Source organism: Elephas maximus, chromosome X, assembly GCF_024166365.1.
Source record: "Elephas maximus indicus isolate mEleMax1 chromosome X, mEleMax1 primary haplotype, whole genome shotgun sequence".
NCBI classification, from domain to species: Eukaryota; Metazoa; Chordata; class Mammalia; order Proboscidea; family Elephantidae; genus Elephas; species Elephas maximus.
In genome coordinates this window covers 20,523,436-20,535,481 of record NC_064846.1, presented here as the reverse complement: position 1 = coordinate 20,535,481, position 12,046 = coordinate 20,523,436, and the positions used below count along the sequence as shown (strand labels likewise).

Sequence of the window (12,046 nt, the reverse complement as noted above, 5' to 3'; positions counted from 1 at the left end):
AATAGCAGTGCCACCTATTAATCATCCAACTTGAATAAGATAGCAACAAGTAGAAAGTTTCATAAAACTAAATCTAAAAATACTGGCCTCCACAAATTGTTTTGAAAACAAAGATGGTTCAATTGGTCTTTTTGGATTTAACGGTACAGGGGCCTGAGAAGCGCTGGATGTTAATTTCTTTAAAACATTTTCCACATTCTTGCTATGAGCCAGGTTCTGGGACTAGTGCCGAGGATGCAAACATTGACTAGAACACAATCACTGAGTACAAAACAGCATACTGTAAATGGAGGCAGACGTGTAAACTAGCAATTACAGCTTGGGAAAAGTGCTACTAGAGAGTTTATTAAAGAATGCATTAGGGCAGAAAGACCATATTTAAATCAAATTTGGAAGGAAAAAAAAGGACTTCCCAGTAGACATGACCCTTAAACTGGGTCTCAAGGGTAAAAAGGAATATACTAGGCTTAGTACAAGGGGATGAAAGATGGGGGCAGGTATTCTAGTAGGAAAGAATAGTATCTCATAAAAGCACAGACTGGCAAAATCACGTGTTAAGAAGTTTGATATTTCTAATCACAATATAGTAATGTCAGCATTGTCTAACTCTTGGGTCAAAGAGAATACAATGAAAATTGCAACAATAAATGATCTTGAAATCATCAATAATAAGAACATTATACATACATAGATATACAAACATATATACATAGAGAGTGTGTATGTGTCCCTGGGTGGTGCAAATGGTAACCTACTCAGTTGCTAACCTGAGGCACCTCGGAAGAAAGGCCTGGCAATCTACTTCCAAATATCAGCCATTGAAAACCCTATGAGCACAGTTCTACTCTGACACACATGGGGTCACCATGAGTCAGAACTGACTCAACAGCAACTTGGCTTCGTGTGTGTGTGTGTGCGTGTGTGTGTGTGTGTATAAAATTATGGAATGTGACCAAAGCTAGACTTGGACGAAAATTCACAAACTTAAATGCTTGTATCATTAAGCAACAAAGAATGAAAATACAATATACAAACATTTGTGGAAAGCTTTGAGAGTATTATCAGGTGAGCGCTTTTTTGCCCTTCATAGTACTTAAGAGATGGGTATGTTTTTTGCCCTTATCTTTTTGAAATACTCAAAAGTATAACCAGGCATAACTATACAACATTCTATGTTACTCATTTTCAAGAAATATTTCATATGTTTCTAGATCCAATGCTACAGATATCTATTAAAGCTTAGTATATACCAAACCAAAACCAAACCCACTGCTGTCGAGCAAATTCTGAATCATAGTGACCCTGTAGGACACAGTAGAACTGCCCCCATAGGGTTTCCAAGGCTGTAAATTTTTACAGAAGCAGACTGCCATATTTTTCGCCCACGGAGTGACTGGTGGATTCAAACTGCTGACCTTTTGGTTAGCAGCTGAGCACTTAACCACTGCACTACCAGAGCTCCCCTTCAGTATGTACAGGGCACCGTAATTAATGGATGACCCAGGGTGCCACATATGGTTTGCACTTGACTACTAACCTAAAGGCTGGTGGTTTGAACCCACCCAATGGTGCTGTGGAAGAAAGGCCTGGCGATCTGCTTTTGTAAAGATTCCAGTCAAGAAAACCTTATGCAGCAGTTCTACTCTGTGACACATGAGGTCGCCATGACTTCGAATCAACTTGACAGCAGTAGGTTTCTTGGGGGCTAACAGATGAAGATACGAATAGATGTTCTCGATCCTACACAAACCCAGTCACGTGTGTTTATGATATGGACTGGGGGGTTGCAGCTCATATTATAATTGCAAGTAATCCTACGAGCTAAAATGGACTGTGTTAAATGCTGAAAAGTAATGAATAAACACAGCACCATGGCTGCAAGGAGTAAACTGACCCTGACTTGGGGTAGGGGGAGTCAACTGCAGTGCTTATTGCTAGTTCAGGGATGCACTTCTAAATTGTTCAAACTATTAGTTAATGAGATTGAAACAAGAAGGACATATACAGTCACACTTAATTAAAATAATACATAGATTCACATCAATTGGTCACATCTACGGTTACTGGGAATATGTTATATTGACTGCAGACCTGAGAGGAATGTCATCATTTATATGTTTTACAATTACACCTATGATATGGTTGGCTTGGGGCACAAAAATTTTCATTGCAATGAAGAAATAAGAGCTCTAGAGACATAACAAATCAACTCTAGGACAGTTGCAAAAGTAGGTGGATACTCTAGAACTCAAATGCCTTGGACGATGGGTTTAAAAAGGGGGGGAGAGCTGTTCCTATAGCTCAAATAAAACTTTTCGCTGAAGACAAACAAGCTGTTGTAGGTTAAGACTTTTATAAGTTAGTTTCACTTTCTGTAGGACCTGTTTCCCTCAACATTTCTTAGAGAATTCTTGGCTAAAGTGAGAGACTTGGTGCATAATAAGGCCTGATCTCTGTCTGAAGACTTTAGAACAATGGCTACACTTGTATGGCTTCTCCCCTGTATGAATTCTTAAGTGAATAGCTAGAGTTGGCTTATGTCTAAAGCTTTTCTCACAGTAATTACATTTAAAAGGTTTCTCTCCAGTGTGAGTTCTCTGGTGCAAAGTAAGAGCTGACTGTTCAATAAAGCCTTTCCCACAAGTACAACACTTATGAGGTTTTTCACCTGTATGAGTTTTCAGATGTCTTTTAAGGTTTGGTCCATAACAAAAGCTTTTCCTGCACTCAAGGCATTTAAATGCTGCTTCTCCAGAATGGGCTCTCTGGTGCCCTGTAAGGTGTGACCTTCGAGTGAATCGCTTTTTGCATATCGTACATTCATAGGGCCTCTCCCCTGTATGAGATCGTTTGTGCCTGTACAAGTCTGAATTACGAAGGAAGCTTTTCCCACATTCAGGGCACTTGTGACGTTCCTCTCCTGAATGAATTTTCTGGTGCCCATTAAGTTGTGACTTCCGAGCAAAACATTTTCCACACTGAGAACATCGGTGAGGTTCCTTTCCTGCATTCTTTTGTTGATGGGGTCCAAGACTGAGAGGTTTTTCCGCGTTGTTGCTCTCACATTTCTCTCCTGGAGAGTGTTTCTGATCATCTAAAAGCTTTGATACCTGTAACTCCTTTGGGGGATTTCCCCATTGATTTTCTAACTGTCCACAGACTTTTTGTAAAGTGGGACCACGAAGAATATTCTCCTCAAAAGGAAAAATAAATGCACATGTATTCTCTAGTTTATTCTGTTCTGACGAATCTTCATTTTCTCTCCCAATATCAAAATCTGAGAGAAGAAATAGATATTTCAGATGCCACAGTGTTCCAAGGAAAATAAAAAGTGTTAGAGTAAACCACTAGTGGGAAGATAGAAAACACTACACAGAATCTCAAAGTTCATTACTCTGATTAAAGCTGAATTTTTCTTTTCTTTCTTGTCGACTATTCAATTAGCAATTACTTACCTATCTTGGAGAAACCTAATTGTTTTACTCCTTCGGAGCTCTGTAATTCCTTCACCCGTGGATCTTCTTCTCTATATTCCAATGGGAAGCTCAGGTCAGGGTTTGGTATCGGATATTCTGGCCAAAAGAGAGACGGGGCCATGATGGTTTGAGTTACTACTGGTTTCTCTGCAATTCAGGGTGATTTCTTAGAAAATAGTCTCTCCGTACCTAAACCTCCACCATTAGGTTTACTTCATCTGGAGGCCCTGACAATTGTTTTTATAACTGTAAGAACAAAATCAAAATGAAGGGAAGATCCTTTCCTCTTCAACTCAAAGAACTTTCCCAATATCTATGGAAGTGGAGTAAATCGATTCCGTGTTGATATCAATGCACTGCATTAGTTCTATATCTGTTTTGATAATCAACTATTTAGGTTAGAAAAAAAATGAAGTAAATTTGACCTAAAGCTTTGGCATATTAAAACTGAGAAACACTGTGTTCTTCAGTACCAAGTGAAGAGAGGGGCAGAAGTGGTAATTTTGAAATGGTTTACTGGAATAATTTCAGTTAAAAACCCATTGCCGTTGAGTCAACTCCAAAAACATAGCGACCCTATAGGACAGAGTAGAACTGCCTCATAGGATTTCCAAGGCTATAATCTTTACAGAAGCAGCCTGCCACATCTTTCTCCTGTGGAGCCGCTGGTGGGTTCAAACTGCCAACCTTTTAGTTAGCAGCCGAAAACTCTTTAACCACTGCACCACCAGGGCTCCAAAACTCAGTTAAGAGATGTTCAGATTAAAATGGTAACTAAACTGGGTTGGCAACCAGCAAAAACTGTCTTCACATTTTTGATTCAGCTCAAGTTCAGAAGGGTATTGATTTGAAATTCAAGGAAAATTTCTCTCTCCCTGTGCTCTACTACCTCTCTCCTTATTGAGAGGAGTTGTAGTTTGAATCCTCTTTCCACATCCCTCCCTCTTCCTTATCTCTGGCATAAGTTTGGAAAATACTGATTTAAGAGCCATATATATGACAATCTTTAAAGATTAATATCATTATTAAAATAGTATTTGAACATTAATTTGGCTAATGTTAATCTGATGGAAAATTTTAACTTCAGAACACTATATAAAAATATAGGAAGTGCACAATATACCAGTTTCAATAACAGACATAACATCTAGAAAGAAGATCAATAAGGAACTAGAGGAACTGAACAACACTATGAATCAACCAGATCCACCAGATATATATAAAACATTCTACCCAAAAACAGCACAATATACGCTCTTCTCCAGTCACATGGATCATTCCCCAGGACAGATCATATGTTAGGTCACAAAGCAAGTCTTAATAAATTTAAAAAGATTGAAATCATATAAAATATCTTCTCCGAACACAATGGACGAAACCAGAAATCAATAAAAGGAGGAAAAATGAAAAATTTACAAATAAATGTAAATTAAACAACACACCATTAAACGACCAGTGGGTCAAAGAAAAAAATCACAGGAGAAATTAGAAAATACATGGAAATGAATGAAAATGAAAGTACAACATATCAAAACTTATGGGATGCAGGGAAGGCAGTGTCATCAATTGAATTGTGTCCCTCAAAAAAATGTGTATCTATTTGGCTAGGCCATCATTTCCAGCATTGTATGATTGTCTACCATTTTCTCATCTGATGTGATGTTCTTATGTGTTATAATCCTACCTCTATGATGTTAATGAGGGGGCACAGGCGGCAGTTATGTTAATGAAGCAGGACTCAATCTACAAGATTGGATTGTGTCTTGAGCCAATTTATTTGGGGATATAAAAGAGAGAAGTGAGCAGAGAGACAGAGGGACCTCATACCACCAAGAAAGCAGCAAGGACCTGAGGTTCTTGTGCAGAGAAGCTCCTAGACCATGGGAACGTGGATAAGGACCTTCCTCCAGAGTCTGCAGAGAGGGAAAGCCTTCCCCTGAGCTGATGCCCTGAATTTGGACTTCTAGCCTCCTAGACTGTGGCAGAATAAACTTATCCTTGTAAAAACCATCCACTTGTGGTATTTCAGTTATAGCAGCACTAGATAACCAAGACAGTAGTGTTCAGAGAGAAATTTATAGCTGTAAACACCAACATTAAAAAAAAACAAAGATCTCATAACAATAAACGATCTTTACACCTTGAGGAACTAGAAAGAGAAGACCAAACCAAGCCCAAGGGTACTGGAAGGATAGGAAATAATAAAGATTAGAGCAGAGAGAAATGAAGTAGAGAACAACAACAACAAAATAGGGAAAATTAAGGAGACCAAAAGTTGGTTCTTTAAAAAGATCAATAAAATTGACAAATCTCCAGATAGACTGAAGAAGAAAAAAGAGGGAAGACATAAATAACTAAAATCAGAAAGGAAACTGGGGACATTACTATCAACATTACAGAAATAAAAAGGATTCTAATAGAATGCTATGAACAACTGTTCGCCAACAAATTAGATAATCTAGAAGAAATGGACAATTTCCTAAAAAAATACAAACTACGTAAATTGACTCAAGAACAAATAGAAAATCTCAATAGACCTAAAACACGAGGCTGAATCAATAATCAAAACCTCCCAACACTGAATACACATTTTTCCAAAATAAGAATACAAATGGCCAATAAGCACATGAAAAGGTGCTCACCATCAGTTGTCATTAGGAAAATGCAAATAAACCCGCAAGGAAGATACCACTTCACAGGCACCTGTTGCCATTGCAACCCTATAGAACAGAGCAGAACTGCCCATAGGATTTCCAAAGAGCAGTTGGAAGATTCAAACTGCTGACCTTTTGGTTAGCAGTCCCACTCTTAACCACTAAAAAAAACCCACTACCACTACACCTATGGAAATGTTAATATTATTATCTACTTCTGGCATCTGGAAAGGTCTGGTCTGAATTCAAATGAGGGTTTTTTTTTAAGCTTACCTCTTTCTTAGATCACATTCCACTGCAGAAACGCATTTCTTCACAGGTTTCATAACATTCAGCTCAGCTCCTTCTCACAGTTTGCTGTTTTCACTATGCAAATTTGTTTTCTATTCTACATTTTATAGGTTGCCTGCTAGTGAGCCCTGCAAACTCCTGAATATGTTTTTTTCATCTCCAACATTTCCTTCACCTGATAGGAGTTTTCATCCTGCAATATTTCCAAGATCTTGTTTCTACCTTACATGTATTCCCTGTAGATCAGGAGGAAAGTGATAATCCTATTTTAATAGCATAAACAAATACTATCTGATATCTGACCTTCATTTCTGACCTCTCTTTGAAGGTTTCATTTGTTTATCCTCTCATCGAAGGCAAATTCATTATTTTAACAAAGTGTAGACCCTCATATTGCAGTAGCTGCCTTGAATTGCCTCTATTCAACCTTGTTTTGATTATCTCCATTAGCTCCTTTCCCAGTGACAGGAGTCTAAGTCTGGCAAAGCTTTTCTCAAGGGGCTGTTAAAGTGATTTACAGACATGCAGTTCTCAGTCATATTTTAATTTATACCATGCCATGTTTGAAAAAGGGATTTAGCTTTTGTTTGCAGTCCATCAATAGGTATGCAATTTTGTCCGTTATTAGTTAACAGAAAGTGTTCCTGAAATGCAAAAGGTATACCTGTCTCTGTTCTGTCTTTGGCAATGACTATATACATATATTCATATATATTCACATATGCATTACATATATTCATATATATTCATTACATATATACCCACAGGGAATACAATCCAAACTTTCACAATCAATAGAATTCTTCAATGATTTTAAATTTTTTTCTTTTTTATTCCACTATCGCATCTTGTGCTTTCCACTCAGTCTCCAACAGGCTCTAGTTAGGTCTGGAGGGATCAAGCCCTCCTCGCCAAACACAGGGAGGAGTCTCCCCTGAGAGGTGAGATTATTCCCTGTGCCCTTGTGAAACACGCACCCCAGGAGATTTGAATCTTGGCAGTCCATTTATTGCACTTTGAGAAACACGATTCTCAAAGGTTTTGATTTAATGATATAGCTGTGTCCTTCATGGTGGTTCACAGCCCCACTACTAACCAAAAAGTCGGCAGTCCGAATCTACCAGCTTCTCCTGGGAAAGCCTATAGGTGGCTATGAGTTGGAATCAACTCAACAGCAAGGGGTTTCATAACTTTGTAAGCGGTGAAGCCCCTTTCAAGGTTCTGAGTACGGCGTATATTGCTCCAAGTATTAAGCTGAAGCTCTTATCACAGAAAAGCAAGTGAGGAGGACCCAAGAGTGACAGAGAGCCCTTAGGATCCACAACATCACACATCCAAATGTTTAAGATTTGCTGCCGGAAATGAGTCCTTAGCCAGGGTATCCAATTTCACACAGTTTGCCTGTATCAAATTCCTGATGCAGAATCTTCTGAGCAGGGTCCTTAGCTTAACGGGTTCCTAATCCCATTTTCTCTAACTGCTTTGTTCCCTGCTATTCCCAGAGATCATTTGCTCCTCCTCCTCTTTCTCAGACAGGTCCATTTCCATTGGGTGCTCACTGTTTCTAACCCCAGGCCCAACCCTGGAGAGCTCTTGCTCTCTCAGAACAGAAACAAAAGAAGCAACATAAGCCCCTTGCCTTACCTGGCTCGGAAAAGGGCTGGCATTCCCTATCATCACCATCCCTCGGGTACTGTGGCCCTGCCTGTGGGATCTGCTCCTCTGCCACGGTGGCCTCCTGGGAAGGTCCCAGGACGTGGAGCTCAGGTGACTCCAGTTGGATGTTTGGTGGTATGTGTGCCGTTTCCACTGGTGCCAGTTCTTCCAAGAGCATTTCCTGCCTACCAACCTGGGGCAAATGACAGAACCCATCACTCTGACGTCTAGACCAGCACTGCCCAGTGGGCGTATAATGGGAGCCACAGATGTAATTTTACATTTTCTAGTGGCCATACAAAAACAATAGAAAGAAACAGCAGAGGTCAATCTTAATAGCATGTTTTACTTAACCCAGTATATCCACAATGTCATCAATTCAACATGTAATTAATATAAATTATTAATGAGGTATCTTACATTCTAAGCCTTTGGGCTCTGTTGTGCATGTTACACTTACACATACGTCAGTGTGGACTGGCCACATTTCAAGTGCTCAGGAGCCACACGTGGCTAGCAGCTACTGTACTGGGCAGCACAAGTCTAGACCATACGATGCTAAAATCTAAATTAATCGGCAAATCCCAGAAGAGATGGAAAGGTGGGGAACTACAAACTCCGTCCTTCCTAGGGCAGCAGAACACTTTGGAAGACCCCTGTTAGGGCGGGACACCTGCCTTGATGCTCACAGCTACTGCAGAGCCCCACCAACCCACATGCTGCAGCACCCCATACGCCCACCTAGAAGCACTGCGTGCCTTCTCCCAAAGATCCTGGCCTGGGCTCAGCCAGGAGCCTCCCCAGACAGAGGTTTCACAGGGGGGTTCTCAACAGAGGACACTGCCACCCCCACCCCTCTGAGACATCTTGGATGTGATGGCAGGTGGTTGCTATTGGAGTCTAGGGGGCCAGGGATACAATATTCACAATGCACAATGGTCGCACATCCCAAACAACTTTGGACTCTCCCTCTCAGGCACCCGTATAGATAAAAAGGACCTGTCAAGAACCTCACCCTCTTCATCATATAAATAGAAATATCTTTATACTTTTAGCATAACTTGAATTTTCGAGGAATGCACTACTGTGAAAACCAAAGGAAGGCTATACTATTTTCGCTCAGAATTTTACCAAGACTTATTTGGAAAATCACATGACCAGCAGCAACAGTGATCATAGTATTTGAGCTGTATCAGCCTGAATTGCTGCCTGTTGCATTCACAGTGATTCTATGCACACATGCAAGCATCTGACAACTTCATTAGGTCTAACAGCGGAGTCAAGCTCAAACAAGTATATACCGACATACACACTGTTGGTGGTGGGCGTTACTGTCTAGTCGATTCCGACTCACACTGACGCCATCAGTGTATACTAAGCTAGTTTTATCAGTGTATACTAAGCACTAGTTTTACTAAGCTAGTTTTTTTGTTTTCTTTTGTGTTACTGTTGCTTTAGATTTCGGCTCGAATCTTCTTGACTCAGGGGTTGTCCAGGTTTTTCTGGCAAGTGCCAGGCAGGAAATATTTTAGTCTTTGTGGGCCAGATTCGATCTGTCAAATATATCTATTTTAAATAAACACTTAAAAAGGTAAAAACCCTTTACCTAGCTCATGACTGCACAAAAACAGGCCCTGGGTTGAATTAGGCCCCAAGGCATCGGAATATTTATTAACTTGACGTTTTTTTATTGAAAACCCTGGTGGCGTAGTGGTTAAGACCTATGGCTGCTAACCAAAATGTCAGCAGTTCAAATCCACCAGGTGCTCCTTAGAAACCATATGGGGCAGTCCTACTCTGTCCTATAGGGTCATACTATGAGTCGGAATTGACTCGGCAGCAACGGGTTTTGTTTTTTTAATTGCATGTATGTATACAGGTTACATTTGCTCTGAATTTCACTTTAGGATAGCTAAAGGGACATTACCAAGTAACGGTTGTAGGCCGGGTTTGGGTCTGAGAGTTCAGAACCACTGACTCATATGCTGAGTCTGGCAGAAGAAAAAAGTGAAACAGACTTGGGGCTGAAGGATAACACAAAGACCAGACATCTGAGCTGGCCCCAGCTGCCTCTGCTACTTCTTTGTCTCTGACAACAGAGATCCCACCTTCTTTTCTCACCTGCTGCTCTGGTATCTCAAGTTCTCTCTGTAAGTCTTCTACTAGTGCCAGAACTCTTTCTCTGTTCTCTGGGCGGTACAGCCTTACCCAGGTCTCTATCTCTGAGGGCAGAATAGTCAGGAATTGCTCCAACACTAGCAGCTCCAGGATTTCTTCCTTAGAATGGATCGTTGGCTTCAACCACTGAGAGCAAAGCTCCCAGAGGCTGTTGAAAGCTTCACGAGGCCCGGCTGCCTGTTGGTATTGGAACTGCCTGAAGCGTTGATGGAACACTTCACACTCAGTATCGTACTCTTTAAGCGTGGAGCCGTGATTCAAGGAGGCCTGGATTGCACAGCCCAGGGCCACAGCCATTGCTCCCTTCCAGCAGCTGAGAATTTATCTAACAGTCCAGGAGTCACCTATAGCTGAGGACAGGAAAATACAAGAAAGTAGAAACAGCAGTGGTTACCAGAGGGCATACTTACTCACTCCCTTGTCTTACTTTTCACCAAAGTCCTAAAGCAGAAGTTCTTCATCTTTCTGGTGGTTTTCAGAATCTGATGAAAGGTGTGGACTCACTTCCCAGAAAAACAGACTTCCATATCCAACTCTACAAACATTCATATAATTCCATAAGGTTTACAAAATCTCCAAGGCCATCCACGGATCTTTTAGAACTGCACAAGACCCACGTGATGATTTAAGGCAAAATTTAAAATAAAAATTCAGTTCCTCAGTCACGCTAGCCACATCTCAAGTGCTCACCACTGGAAAGTTCTACTCGGCAGCTCTGCTCTAGAATTCCAAGGACCTCTGGTGAAGAACACCTGCCCTTCCAGAGCCCCGTATACATGACTGCATCCCCGCTACCAATTTAATTCCAACACTTTTGCATTTCTGAGTATAGATTGGCCTCAAAAAAAAATGGAGGAGGGATACTAACAATACATTTGAATAACGTGAATGTCCATCTAGCATTAAAACCCCATTGCCATCAAGTGGATTCAGACTCATAGTGACCCTATGGGACATAGTAGAACTACGCCACAGGGTTTCCAAGGAGCAGCTGGTGGATTCAAAGTGCTAACCTTTTAGTTAGCAGCTAATCGCTTAACCACTGTGCCACTATGGCTCCCCATCTAGCATCAAGTAGCCTTTAATAGCCTTCAATCAAAGGGACCTTAGCTGGAGCAATGCTTTGCAAGAACAGCAAATCATCAGCCCCTCATTCTTCTCACCTCCAGGTATGTACTGTTCCCCTAACATCTCCTTACAGACTGCCTGCAATAACACTCCAAGAGGCTTTCATTAAAATATTCTTAGGGCTATCTCTGAGGTCATAGAGGCAGGTCACACACGTCTCAACAGGTCTCAAGACCTGCATTTCACATGACTTTCTGTGCACCTTTCCTCTTTGTTCCAGTGGAAATCAAGGCGGGGGTGGGGGGTAGGGTGGGGGTGGGGTGGGGTGGGGGTGGCGTGGGGGGATGGGGTGGGGGTGGCGTGGGGGGATGGGGTGGGGTGGGGTAGGGTGGGGGTGGGGGTATGGGGGTGGCGTGGGGGGATGGGGTGGGGGTGGGGTGGGTATGGGGGTGGGGAAGGTGCTCCAGACTCTCGGTACCTACTCATCCAAAATCGACGTACTGCCCCCATTTTGCCCTTTCCATGAAGGTAGCCTGAACTTTAAGGATAGAGCGATAACCAGATTTCAGTTACCCGGTAGCTGCGTGGCCTAGGAAGTGACTTAGCTCACATACAGTGCCAGTAGGCTGTAGCATGAGCACGATAACAACATGTACTTCATAAAATTTGCCGTCTGGCTGCAATTGCATGGAAGCGAATAGCGGCTTGCCTGGCACAGAGTAA

General features: G+C 41.5%; 1 protein-coding gene across 1 annotated transcript in view; it reads right to left on the bottom strand.

Moving 5' to 3' along the window:
• Positions 1-2,390: 2,390 nt before the first annotated feature.
• The window catches only part of LOC126069551 (zinc finger protein 449-like), a 190,314-nt gene continuing 180,658 nt past the window's right edge, over positions 2,391-12,046 (bottom strand). Inside the window, exons 2-5 of the mRNA XM_049873032.1 lie at positions 10,199-10,605; positions 8,066-8,270; positions 3,456-3,572; positions 2,391-3,277 (exon numbers count right to left, since the gene is read on the bottom strand). Coding sequence (XP_049728989.1) covers positions 2,391-3,277; positions 3,456-3,572; positions 8,066-8,270; positions 10,199-10,552 — 1,563 coding nt within the window. The 5' untranslated portion in view covers positions 10,553-10,605. The remainder of the gene's footprint in view (positions 3,278-3,455; positions 3,573-8,065; positions 8,271-10,198; positions 10,606-12,046) is intronic.